This window comes from Vulpes vulpes, chromosome 4 (assembly GCF_048418805.1).
Source record: "Vulpes vulpes isolate BD-2025 chromosome 4, VulVul3, whole genome shotgun sequence".
In the NCBI taxonomy this organism is placed as follows: domain Eukaryota; kingdom Metazoa; phylum Chordata; class Mammalia; order Carnivora; family Canidae; genus Vulpes; species Vulpes vulpes.
Genome location: NC_132783.1, coordinates 132,713,842 through 132,728,240, shown reverse-complemented (window position 1 = coordinate 132,728,240; position 14,399 = coordinate 132,713,842). Strand labels below are relative to the sequence as shown.

At 40.9% G+C, this 14,399-nt stretch overlaps 1 protein-coding gene across 1 annotated transcript in view; it reads right to left on the bottom strand.

The window, feature by feature from the left end:
- Positions 1 to 14,399, bottom strand: part of ADAMTS12 (ADAM metallopeptidase with thrombospondin type 1 motif 12) — a 295,838-nt gene that overhangs the window by 99,341 nt on the left and 182,098 nt on the right. Inside the window, exons 6-7 of the mRNA XM_072757296.1 lie at positions 11,924 to 12,048; positions 8,040 to 8,189 (exon numbers count right to left, since the gene is read on the bottom strand). Of these exons, the coding sequence (XP_072613397.1) occupies positions 8,040 to 8,189; positions 11,924 to 12,048 (275 nt within the window). The remainder of the gene's footprint in view (positions 1 to 8,039; positions 8,190 to 11,923; positions 12,049 to 14,399) is intronic.

Sequence of the window (14,399 nt, the reverse complement as noted above, 5' to 3'; positions counted from 1 at the left end):
AGAGCGCTAAGCTTGAACGAAAAAGCACAGGAGACGTTATAAGCATGGCTTGGCTTCAAATATGCAAGGGTGGGAACCACGTGGCTAATTCAAAAACTTCTGCTTGGCTGAGAGCTGGCAGTTTGACTTCCAAGGAGTAAGGAGGGCAAGTCCTGCCTCAAGCGATCTTCTTCCTCCTGCTTTACCAACCACAGCACAAGAAACCCAAACCTTCCTTCTCCCTTTTCATTGTCGTTTAAGGAAGACATGAAAGAGAAAACCTATGCGAGGCTTTGTCAAAAGCCATAAGCTTTGAGTGATTGAATTTCTTTGGAGTCTTGTCATGAGCATCCTCCAGTATGGGAGACACTGGGGAGACCTCACACAGTTCAGTGGTTAGAGCGGGGTTTTGAAGACAGATGATCTGGACGGTATTCCATCTCCACCACTTAATGATCTGGGAGTTCCTCTCCTGGAAAATGCAGAGTCACCACAGTGCTAGGGTCAGATGTGAAGGGAGAGTCTGAAAACCACTTAGCAAGGGCCTGGCTGCTAAGAAGGGCTCTGTGAATGACCGAAATCCTTTATTGCTGCTTTTATCCTTATCTAGCCTATTCTCAAAAATCACACAGCTACTTAGTGCTAAAACCAGGTCTTCCGCTGTTTGTGCTGCTACATCAGTGCCCTTACCCAGGTCTTGCTCAGTGCGCTTCTGCTCTCTGGCCTCCTACTTCCAGGCTGACCAGGTGAAGCAGCCCTGAACACCCCGACAGAGTTTATCCACCGTGGCAAGGGGTGCCTGGGAAGGAAGCAGACTCAGAAGTGTCTGCTTATAAGCTGAGTCCTCAGGATCACCCCAAGATGCCTTCAGAGCCCCCACAAGATCTCTTTTCACTGGAATCGGCTTATGGCATACTTGCAGCCCAGAGCTGTTGGCTCAGATTTCCAAGTCTGAACAGAGGGAAGTATGACCTTTTACTCCACTAGTGAAATTCAACTCCTCTGCCAGGGAAGCTCATATGTAACCTTAACAAAATCTCCAGATCAACATTAGCAACTCTTACAGAGAATGGTCTTTGGGGGATTTAGAAATTTCTTGTATTTTGCTTAAGCCATTATGATCTTATCAGCTTATAGATTCTGATCACGGCCCACTTAAATACAAAATTCACAAAGGAATCAGAGAATTAATGTACAAAACTACTCTTATCACTAAGCCACAAAGAATGTGATTCAATGAAAGCTTTCATTCTAAGCAGGCCTTTCTTATGCTGTTGCAAATTCATTCTTACTCAGCTCGTGAAGTAGAACTTGTAGACTATAAGTTCACCTGTGCAATAATTAGTAATAACCCTAAACTGTAAGCATGGTTCAAAATTATGCATGAATAATGGTTTTTCTAGCAATAGATAGTCTAATACAAGAACCATACAGCTGTATCCTACATACTGGGTAGATTCAAACCTGCCCTCAAAACATATCAGTTCCCTCAAAGCTCATTTTGTTCTACATAAAGTTTTTTCTTGTGTATTTTTTTAAAAAATGTATTTATTTATTTGAGAGAGAGAGTGTGTATGTGTGTGCCCGGGGTGGGTGGGGTGGGGAAGGCAGAGGGAGAGGGAGAGAATCTCAAGCAGACTCCCCACTGAGCATGGAGCCTGATCTCATGATCCTGAGATCATGGCCTGAGACAAAATCAAGAGTCAGAAGCTTAACCAACTGAGCCACTGGGATGCCCCTGTTCTATCTAAAGTTTTCAATTCATTAAAGGATTTCCCCCTCAAGCTTTATCACCCCTCTGTACTCCCATGTTAGGAGAGAAAAGCAGTGCTACTAACCAATGTCCCTCTGGACTGCATCTACTACGTTTAAATGTGTGGAGTACTCCTGTCACATGGGCACAGGGGACCGATGAAAAATGAAGGCCAAGAAAGTACATGGGGTCATGGGGATGGAAGGTTTGTTTCCAGGAAGCCTCTCTCCAACAGATAGGATGGAAGCTGAAGAGCAGCTGGGATTCTGGAGCCCTCTGCAGTCCCAAACAACTTACTGAGCTGTTGGGATTCACCCGCTTTACCTCATGTTTGGCTTTCAACTCCTGTAGGAGTTGGCCAAATTATAGATGGGAAATAGCAAGTTGATTACTTAGCTGGGTTTCAGGGTATCATTTGATGGATATTACTTGCCTTTTATTATTCATTTTTTTCATCTGAGTATAGTTGACACAATGTTAGAGTAGTTGCAGCTGTACAACTTAGTGATTTGGGCAAGTGTATATACATCAGGCTCCGTTCCCCATAAGTTTGCCTGCCACCTGTCCAGTCATATCGCTATTACAACACCATTGACTATATTCCTTATGCAGTACCTTTTATTCCTATAACTCGTTATTCATTTTACAGCGGAGAGGTAACAGCAGAGAATAAAAACCATGAGAGTGGGGCAGCCCGGGTGGCTCAGCGGTTTAGCGCCACCTTCAGCCCAGGGCGTGATCTTGGAGACCCGGGATCGAGTCCCACATTGGGCTCCCTGCATGGAGCCTGCTTCTCCCTCTGCCTCTCTCTCTCTGTCTCTCTCATGAATAAATAAATAAAATCTTTAAAAAAAAAATGAGAGTGTGACTGTGCACTTTCCAAACTCATTTAGGAAATACCAATTCCGTGTATATAACACATAAAGGTCTGTAATGAAATCCAGAAGCAGGAGAGAAATATTGGGTGAATATTGCTTTATGAGTGTTCATCTGTATCATGATATTTTCATTACTTAAAAGGAAAGGATGCCAGGTCTCAGAGAAGCTTGTAAATTTCCCCCTGGAATTCTACTTTCAGTTTTGGTAACTTACCTAAGGAGCCTCATAAAGGTGGTACGAGGCCAAGTGACTGATACAATCTGAGGTCCTCATAAATGGATTTTTAAAGAGTTTTCTCTCAAAAATGAAATTATTCACATAAGGCCATAATGCAAGTTAGTTAATTTTACTTTCTATTTTGTATCACACATAATCTGTAATGAAACAATGTTTCCAAGAAACAATGGGGTATCTATGTTATTAAGCTATAATGAGAGTCTTTTGGAGACACTGGTTTATCCCAGTTTTGGCTTTTTTTTATTATTATTATTTTTTATCTGCCACAGTCCATTTCATTGATCTTTCCAGTGTCTCAGTTTGCTCCATAGAAAATTAGAACTACACAGCTAAAGAAAGAACTAAATACCCCAGAAGCATCTTTTGCTATGAGCAAAAGTTTCTTAAGAAGTTCCTAAAGTCTTCTCTGGTTTGATTTTGTGTTTTACTAAAGGATTTTTTGCATCACTCAAGCTTACATGTTCTTTCAACTTTCTCTTTGTATCAGTGACTCTTAAATTTTTTTTTTGTCCATTAAAAGACAGTGTTTTAATGCAAATCAAAAGCACCATGAAATACTCCTTTCAAAATGGCAAAAAACAACGACAACAACAACAACAAAAAAACAAAAAAAAAAACCAAACAAACAAGAAATAACTGTTGGTGAGAATGTAGGGAAAAAGGAAACTTCATGCACTGTTGGTGGGAATGTAAATCAGTATAGCCACTGTGGAAAACAGTACAGAGTTCTTCAAAAACTTAAAAATAGACATACCATATGATCCAGCAATTGCACTACTGGGTATTTACCCAAAGGAAATAAAAACACTAATTCCAAAAGATATACCGCCATCATGTTCACTGTAGCATCATTTACAAAATAGCCAAGATATGGAGGCAACCTAAGTGTCCATCAATAGATGAATGGATGAAGAAGATGTGTTGTATCTATTTACAACAGACTCAGTCACAAAAAGGATGAAATCTTGCCATTTCCAACAACATGGATAAACCTAGAGGACATTATGCTAAGTGAAGTAAGTCAGACTGAGAAAGACAAATACAATATGATTTCACTCATGTGGAATCTAAAAAAGCAAATGAATAAACAGATAAAAAGCAGACTCAGGGGTTCCTGGGGTGGCTCAAATGGTTAACTGTCTGCCTCTGGCTCAGGTCATGATCTCAGGGTTCTGGGGTCAAGCCCTGAATTGGGCTCCCGGCTCAGGAGGGAGTCTGTTTCTCCCTCTACTCCTCTCCCTGCTCATGCTTTGTCTCTGTCTGTTTGTCTCTCAAATGAATACATAAAATCTTATGGGAAAAAAAAGAATTGAACATGTTAACAGAGAGAACAAACTGGTGGTTGCCAAGAGGAGGAGGGTAAGAGTGTGTGGGCAAAATGGGTGAAGGGGAGTGGGAGATACAGGCTTCCAGTTATGGACCAAATAGGTCATGGGGATAAAGGCACAACACAGGGAATAGTCAATGATACTGTGATAAGGTTGTGTAGCGACAGATACACTATGCTGTGGTGAGCATAGTATAACACATGGAGAAGCTGAATCACTATATGGTATACCTGAAACTAATGTAACATTGTGTGTCAACTATACTCAAATTTTTAAAAAATTAATAAAAAACGACAGTGTTTTATTTAGATCATCTGTACATGGCCCAATGCCTTTTTAAAATTTACTTTTTTTTTTTAAGATTTTATTTATTTATTCATGAGAGATACAGAGAGAGAGGCAGAGACATAGGCAGAGGAAGAAGCAGGCTCCCTAAGGGGAGCCTGATGCAGGACTCAATCCAGGACCCTGGGATCATGACCAGAGCCAAAGGCAGACACTCAACCGCTGAGCCACCCAGGTGCCCCCCGCCCCATGCCTTTTTTTTTTTTTAATTAAACTTTTTATTTTGAAATAATTGTAGGCTCACTTGCAGTTTTAAGAAATAAACGAATAGGTTCCTGGTCTGCTTTGCTCACCTTCTCCCCAATGGTAACACATCGCAAAACTATAATCCAAAAACACAATTAGGGTTTTGATGCTGATATGGTCAAGACACAGAATATTGTCGTCACCACAAGGATCTCTCATGTCACACTTACAGCCACACTTTCTTCCTTCCCTCCCCTATTCTGTCCTGAAGCCCTGGCGGCCACTAATTAATATGTTCTCCATTTCTAGAATTTTTACACTTCAAATATGCTATATAAATGGAATCACACAGTATGTAACCTTTTAGGATTGCTTTTTTTTTCACAGAGCATAACTGTTTGAAGATTCATCAGGTGGCTGTGTGTATCAAGGTTTCCTTTCTTTTTATTGCTGACTAGTAAATATTCCACAATATGTATCAAACCCAGTTTATGTAACCCTGTTACATTCACCCTGTTGGGTTGACAACAACCCTGGATTGTTTCTAGTTTTTGGCTATTAAGATTAAGCTTCTGTAAACATTCATGTAAAGGTTTTTGTGTGAACATAAGTCTTCATTTTTCCAGGATAAATGCTCAGGAGTACAACCTCTGGATCATATGGCAGTTGCAGGTTTACTGTTTAAAAAACTGACAACCTATTCTCTATAGTGAACCATTTTACTTTCTCACCAGCAAGCTATGAGTGATCCAGTTTCTCTGCAATCTTGTCAGCATTTGGTGTCACCACTATGTAGTCATTCTGATTGGTGCATGGTGATATCTCATTGTGGTCTTAATTTACATTTCCCTGATAGCTAATGATGTTGAATATATTTTCAAGTGCTTATTTGCCATTTATATACCCTTTTTAGTGAAAGCTCTCCTCTTTTGCCCATGTTCTAGTTACTGTTTGTTTTATTACTATTGAGTTTTGATAGCTGCTTATGTATTTTGATGCTAGTCCTATTGAATAGATGGTGTTAGTTTCCTAGAACTGCCATAAAAATTACCATAAGCTCAGTGGCTTAAAATAACAGGAACTTATTCTCTCACAGTCCTGGAGGAGAGAAATCTGAAATCAAGGTGTCAGCAGTACTACGAACACTTTAAAGGCTCCAGGGGAGAATCTGTGCTTGTTTCTTCTAGCTCTTGCTAAATACAGGCTTTCTTGACTTGTGGGAGCAAGACTCTAACTTCTGCCTCCGTCTGTACATGGCCTCTTTCTGTTTGATCTCTCTGTGTCCAAATCTCCCTTTCCAGTCATTGGGTTTATGGCCCAACCTGAATCTAGTGTGATTTCATCTCAATTATTAACTGACAACATCTGCAGAGACCCTAGTTCCAAAACAAGTAACATCCTGAAGTTCTAAGTAGCCTTGAAGGGAAGGGAGACACTGTTCAAGCCACTACACAGGGTTTGCAAATATTTTATCTTAGGCTATGTGGCTTATCTTTTCATCCTCTTAAAAGAGTCAGAAGTTTTTAAATTTTGATGAGTCCAATATTTAAGTGTTTCCATTTATGGGACTACACTTTTGATGTCAAGTTTAGAAACTCTTTGCCTAGCCCTAGATATTGAAAATTTTCTATTTATGTCCTAAAAGTTTTTTACTTCAAAATTTTACATTAAGTTTATGTTCTACTTTAAGATAATTTTTGCATATGATACAAGACTTAGGTAGAGGTTCTTTTTATATATTTAAAATTTTTGCCTATGGATGTCCAATTGCTTCAGGACCCTTTCCTGAACAGGCTATCTTTCCCCTATTGAATTGCTTCCATATTTTTGTCAAGAAATCAGTTGGATATATTTGTTTTGCACTATTTTTGCATTCTCTGGTTGATTCCATTGATCTTCATGTCTTTCCCTCCACCCAAACCACACAATCTTGATTACTGAAGGTCGTATTTTGAAATATCATAGACTGATTCTTTCCATTATTCTTTTTCAAATTGTCTGGAAAGCTTACTCTAGTTCCTTTGACTTTCTATATACATTTTAGAATAGTTTGTCTATATTTCAAAAAGAATCTTGCTGGAATTTTGGTAGAAATATCATTAAGCCTATATATTTATTGCAGGAGAATTCCATTTTTACCATTGTTGAGTCTTCCAATTCATGAACATAGTATGTTTCTCCATTTATTTAAATCTCTGATTCTTTTCTCAGTGTTGTGTAATTTAGAGCCTACAGTATGTCCTGTACACTTTTGTTAGATTTAAAAGTATATAATAATTATATGTAAATATTTCATCATACTTTGGAGTCATCATGAAAGGTACTACATTTTTCATTTCAGTGTTCACCTGCTTATTGCTAGTTTATAAAAATGTGATTGATTTTGTATGATTATATTGTACCTTATGAGCTTATTTGTTCTAGTTTGGAATATCCAGTCTCCATGGCTCTTCCCAATCCCTCTTCTTTTCAGGCTGCACACTCAAAGAATGCCACAGGGTTCTGCTTCCTTCCTTCAAAGGAGGAGACCCAGACTGGTGGCTATATAACAGGGAAGGGGTATAGCTGAGTCATTCACATGGCTCCCTAGTTAGCATGATCTTCTCTTATTTGTGGTTAGTGTATATATCAACAAATTAAGTTACAAATAAGCTAACATCTTTTCTCTTTACTTGGAAAATCCAGAAACCTCATTATCTCTTCACTGCAACCTGCTTTTCGTGAACTTATCCAATCAAATTCACACATTTTTGAGACAAATTGCACCTCCTGTTAACTGACCTTTGCTTGATGGTCTTTTCCCATTTATTGTAGTTTTAAATTTCTGCTTTATTCAATATGTTCCTGTAATCCATTTAAGTAAAGTGGGATTAACAATAGTATCTATTTCACAAGATTGTTGAGAGGATTCAATGACACAAGACAAAGTATATGACGTAAAGGTGCAAAAATGTTAATGTTTGTGACTTTTTGGTGACATTAATATTATTACTATTCCATAATAACTAAACAGGAATTGTTACTTCTGAATTAATCAAGTGAGTTAAAGCTTATGTCTTTGTTTGTTCTCAACTCATTCTAATCCAGAAAATTGTAGTAGCCTCTTTGATTCTGTCTTATAGATGGGTACATGCGGTCAGGGAACAAAAGACCTGAAATTTTTGATGTATGTGATTATCCTCACTTTACAGATGAGGTAGCAGAGGTTTAGGAAGGTGAGTCAAGACACAATGCACCTGTCTCCTGATTCCCCATGTAGGGTGCTTTCCCCTCTCTCTACTGACATAGTATGTGAACATGGCAAGGAGATATCAGTTTCCTCCACCCTTTACCTGTGTCCGAGCTCATGGGCAATTGTGAAAGCCAGAGGGAGTCCAGAGTCTTCATTGATGTTACAACTCCGGTGAGGCTGGCACATTCCTGACAGGTGGGACAGACCTAGAGTCTCACAGGGGCGATTGACACCAGCACAGATGTCTTTTCTGAAAGCAGAGAACAGAGATGCATAGGCTTCCAAAGAAACATCTGAAAAAAATCCTGGAAAAAATCTTGGTATTAATTCACATTCAATGTGGGCTGGGGAGCATAATTAATATTGTTTTTAAAAGTCCACATAAATATAGGTTGCAATTCTGAATTCTTAATTTTGATTTTACCTCTTAATTGCTGAATCTTACAAACACCTAAACAATAAAGGAAGATATGACAAATGTTTTATTTTGAGTTGAGCTGCTTTTTGCCTTTAATCTCAGGAGGCCAAATTACATTGTTTTGCCCAAAAGAGAAGGATTTAATTGAAAATTTGAGATTATTTGAACTTTTAGGTAAAGAAAGGACAACCAGTAGTGGCTGAATGGTTTCAAACATGAAACCCCTTTTTTGGTCGTTCTGAGGTCTGTGCTCAAAATTCATCTGAGAACTTTTGCTTATTCACGAAAAAGGCAATTGGTCTCATTAATCCACCCAGAGCTCAAATCAGTGGTCTTTCCAGTCCCTTTACCCAAACAAGATGGCATAAGGGAGGGAATGCATATACAAATAAAGACTCCTAGCATCTTAAAAAATTTGATTATAGTCTTTAAATGTAAAAATGTGCTCCCGTATCTTTGTAGGAATTATTTCAGTCATTGACAAGAGTTAACTAGTCCTATGGTTTTCTTCAATTCAAGAAGAACTCTTTGCCAAGAATAGCTGCACAAATGCCAATAAGGTTCTGAGCTTCAGTTAGCTATAGACCTTCAACTCATTGGGCTTGTGTGGGTACCATTCCTGGCAATGAATGGTCTGTTTTTTGTTTCCACTGGGCCATGGAAAAGACCCAGGCTCTGAAAAATCCTGTGAGTCCTCAGTTCTGCAGGAGACAATTACTGGGACAATAGGGTAGGAAAGAGAGGCAGCTCCCATCTCGGGACATGCCAACTGATTTAATCTCCATTCTAATAGCAATAGTTGTTGGGTGGTTTTGTATTGGAGAGCTAGATTGAATCATACAGCCCAATCATTCTAAATAATTGCTTGGTCTGTCAGAGGACCAGCCAAACACTTTTCCACCCCTATTACAAATGTACTTGTCACTAGCTCCTTTTTTTAAAAAAAAGTACAGGCCTGTATAGAGCTGCTGAGAAGAGATGATTAGTGTCTACTGCTTACTCACTGGATTTCTCATTCTGATAGGAAAGGAATCAGGTCCATTAAATCATTGTCTACTGAGTGCCTACTAAGTATCTAGCACTACAGTGGAAAAAAGGTGGTAATAAGAGAAATGTAGGAATATGAGTCTTCCAGGCCAAGAGCTTCTGCTCTCCAAAGCAGATTAGCTCTACCTCTAGCATGCACTGGGAGTAGTGAAAGAGAAAACATGCCGTGGCATGCGGGTACAAGTCCCACTTCAAGAGGCATGTTCAAGACAAATCCACCTTTCCCTCAATGCAATTCTGCAGAGATCCCTTTTGACATGGATCTCAACCCAGTCCTCCAGGGGCAAGTCATACACTTCCCTCCCTGGTCTTGCCTGTTTTTTTCAGACCAGAGGTTCTCAACAGGGTTTTTCTTTGCTTCCCACCCATTCTTAGAGGATATCTGGCCATCTCTGGAGACAGCTTTTGGTTATCACACTTGAAGAAGGGTACTATTGGCATCTTGTGGATAGATTAAATATATGTCCATGCATGGGATAGCCCTTCAAAGGAAAGAATTAAGCAACCCAAAATGTCAGTTATACCAAGGGTGAGAAATCCTGTTTTAGAATTTGAAATACCTCCCACTGTTTAGGAGTTGGTGAGTTTCATCATACACTGAAACCAGACTTTTGTTCCAAGGGAGAAAAGTTATAATAAGAGAATAATTATAATAATAAAAGAACAGATCTTTCATATGCTTATGGGTATTAGTTGAGAGTATAACTATTAGGGCCCAGTTGCCTGGATTTAAGTCCCAGGTGTACCTGAACAGCAATGAGATTTGGGGCAAGTGACATAACCAAGCCTCAGTTTTTCCATCTTAAAATAGGAATGATTGATAGCAGTCAGCTAGCAGGATTGTTGTGGAGATTAATGACTATTCTAATAAATGTAGCACAGTGCTACATAAAACACTCCACAAATGCCAGCTATCATCAACTCACCCCTTTCTTCATGTGAGAATGACAGAAGAAACGATTTCTGTTTTCAGAAAAGAGATGGAGCTGATGCAGCTTCCAATGGAGGTCCCAGATCTGGGGTTCTTCCCTATAGATATATCCTGCCTGGACTGAAGTCTCTCTGTGGCTTATTGCCCAGGATCTCAGTGTTTCCTGCCTGCTTGCTGGCTCCCCAGAACCCCTGTGCTTACATTCCACACTCACAGCAACCTACCTCCCAGTGGAGCTACTAATGTCACAGGTCCTAATACGAACCTAATGTTATAGGTTTGTGTCACAGACTTCCTTTGGAGATTGTCTGCATTCAATCAAAGTTTTGATACTCTCATTCCAAAGAGTGATTCTGTTGTCTGGAATGAAGGCTGGTTATCATCCTTTGCAGGCATCCCATGCACTGGGATACCAAAGGGACAGATGACAGGCCAAAATGTTCAGGGGCAGCCTATTCTCCCCGGGGAAGACAAACACACAGAGCCTTCTAGTGCATGAAGCTCTCTGTGGCTGAAAGGCCAGGTCAAGCAGCCTCTTCTATTACATATCCCTGGATTTCTTGATGTTTCCAAATCTGCACAGGAGTGCCCCATGAGAACTTACCTCCCCTATGAATGAAAGAATTTCATTTGTCTAAATTAAACTACTGTCTGATACATAGCAGGTATTCAATTAATACTGATTCATTTATTGAATCAATGAGAAAACATAGCCTCCAAGAGCCTGAGTTGATCAGAAAAGTTTATTAGCCTTTCATAGCTATGAGGCCTAGAAAGTTGATGGTTTTTACTAGTGCCATAGGGTCTATTTGTAGTCAGAACAAAATATTATCTTCATGAGGGTGAAGGGAGACAAGTGTAACGAAACACCTTTGCCTATTCAGTGGTCAGGGTTGGGGGGTGGGCTGCTGCCTATATTCTGTTCTCAATACCAGTCAGGGATGGGTTACAAGGAGGACTGACTTCTGTAGAGATAGTTTCATGTTTCTAAACTGGAGAAAAAAAATTTAAAAACAAATCAAAGGATCAGAAACCCCATGCTTAAGAGTTACCAGAGTCTTTAATGAGGATCTGCAAACAATCTTCCTGATTGTTTACAGAGCTGCATGAAAAAGCCAATTTTAAAGATGAAATCATCATTGGGATAGGAAAAAGGCCTGCATTTTGCCAGCAGATGCAGTTTAGTAACATGGAGAGTTTTGCTCCACATGTGTACTAACTGCCCCCTCACTGGTATGGGCTTCAGGAGTTGTCTGAATCATAGAAGCTGCCTTTTTAAATGACCAAGAGCGGGCAGCCCGGGTGGCTCAGCGGTTTAGTGCCACCTTCAGCCCAGGCCCTGATCCTGGAGACCTGGGATCGAGTCCCATGTCGGGCTCCCTGCATGCAGCCTGCTTCTCCCTCCGCCTGTGTCTCTGCCTGTCTCTTTGTTTCTCATGAGTAAATAAACAAAATCGTTAAAAAAAAAAAAAAAAGACGGAGAGCAGCAAAGAGTAGGAGACTTGCATCAGTTTGAATACCTGATAACTCTTTGACCGGCCCGCCCCTGTGCCTTGCAGCCCCTGGCTTCCATGTAGTCCCGGGGTACCTGGTGAGGAGGACAGCCACATCATGATGGGCAGGGTTGAGGTCACTCTTCGGATTGATGCTCTTCTGCCACTTACAGAAGCTGGACAGGGTCTTCTCCGCATTGTGAACTATTTTCAATCCTTGCTAGAGAAAGAAGAGGAAGACGGGCACGGGTGAGTTTCCTGTGCTCAGAGCTCATCACATAAGTCCCTGGAAGCAGCCCAGCAGGATGAGCTCTGGGTGGGCACCTCAGACATCCATTTGGCCAAAGTTTGGCAAAGGCCAACTTACTCCCTGCTCTCAACACCATTACTCTCATGACATTTATTAAAAGAACCTGAAGGGCAGAGTGCAGGACATCAATTTTCACTGCAGCAAATAGTCCTTGAAGAAAAATGAAAAATACACTGGCCAAGACCAAGAGCTGTTTGAAGTTCCATCTCTAGCAGCTTTCTGCTTCCTAAGCTAGTAAAGAGGCATTTTTATTTCTAATGCAAAAAAAAAAAAAAGATTTTCAACAACAAGGTTCTTCCTTACATGAGAACTCCTACGAGGCTGGGGTTGCACTCAATGTTTCCTTGCCCTTTGGTTTCCATTTTGGTCTCACATTTGTGGGTGAAGGGCAGAGGATGACATAATCTCTCCAGGCTTCTAACCCGTTAGGATCACTGGCTATCTGACAACAATTAGGATGCTGAAGGGGGTGCCCCCAGCCTGCAACTTCCAGGGCTTCTGAGTCACCCACTTGGTGACTACTGGGGATGGGAGGAGAGGACTTGTTCCAAATTAACTGGATGAACACTTGTCAAAAGGAGGAGGAGGGGGCTCCCATTCTAGGAGGGCCTCCAGCTTCATTTGAATTTCTGAAGGAGACATCCCTTTCACTTGGCCTATTTCTTTGGGTCTCTCTGTGGAGCTGTCCCTCACACAGGGTGGGTTCTACCTGGAGAATAACTACCTCCACTGGCCTACGCTAATCTAAGTCTACCACTCCGGCCTCAGTCCAAGGAGTTCAGGACAATCTCTATGTGAAACTATGAACTTGCTTCTGTACCATTCTGTGTTCTGCTAAGGCCCACAGCCAAAGCAAATAAGACCTGAGAGGCTTCAATTGCTTGTTAAAGGCATTTCCAGGTCTGCCCCCACCCAGGCCAATTAGCCACCATAGACAACTGCCTTTTTTTTTAAAAAAAAGATTTTATTTATTCATGAGAGACACACACACACAGAGAGAGAGAGAGAGAGAGAGAGAGAGGCAGAGACACAGGCAGAGGGAGAAGCAGGCTCCACGCAGGGAGCCCAACGTGGGACTCAATCCCAGGACTCCAGGATCACACCCTGGGCCAAAGGCAGGCACTAAACTGCTGAGCCACCCAGGGATCCCAGACAACCTGCCTTTTACAAAAACACAGAAAGGTGGCTCATCATCACTCATGAAAATTCACCGAACTGCTTAGCATTATGATTTTAAATAGAAGAAACAGACTTCACTATTTACTAATCCTCACTGTTCCAATATCCAGCAGAATGCTGTCTGGAGGAGGAGAAGGAGTTGTAGTGGACTAGCTGGGCACAGGGGTCAGCCTCCTAGTCATCTCGTCAAGCCAGGGTAGAGTAACAACCCTACCAGAGGCAACGCCCCTGCCCACCACAGAGAAGCAGTAAGGTGGCATAAAGCAGGGATGGAAGGAAAGAGAAAGGAAGGGAAAGGAAGGAAAGAGAAGGAAATAAAAAGGGAGGAAGGAATTATTTCTTGATCATTTACTATATGCCCAACACTTTGACATATATTCTTTCATTTGATCTAATTCCATCTTCTTGGCATTATTTCTAAAGCAAGCGTGGTTATTTATGTTCATTTTAGAATAAGAAGGAATTAAACCTCAGAGAAGTGAAAAACTAGCTGCAGGTGATTTGGGTCAGATATCAAGTCAAAGGCTCCAAGAACAAGTGCTCCTCAGTGAAGCGTGCTCCCAGCGGGTGGCCAGCCTCATTAGGAGCCCCCCTGGGTTACAGCTCCTTCACACTGGATGGCAGATTATTCAACAGAGCATCAACTATGATTGGATTGCTTTGAGGTCTGTTTTCAACCCTACATTTCTTTGTTTATTTAGTTGTGGGCTTTTGTTGTTTTGTGTGTGTGAGCAAGGAAGTCTCTGAGGGAATACTCATTAATTAAAAAATAATACCAACTGGAATTATTCTAAAGAGAAAGAAATCCTTAGGCATACGCCTAATGGAACAGGTGCAGGATCTGTATTGGGAAAACTGCAAAATGCTGATGAAAGACAAGAGCCTCAATCTAAACTTCACACCTTGCGCAAGTACTGACTCAGGATGGATCACAGACCTAAATGTAAAAATATACCATTTTTTAAATATTTTATTTATTTACGAGAGAGAGAGAGAGAGAGAGAGAGAGAGAGAGAGAGAGAGAATGTGCACGAGCAGGGGAGAGGCAGAGGGACAGGGAGAAGCAGCTTTCAGCTGGGCAG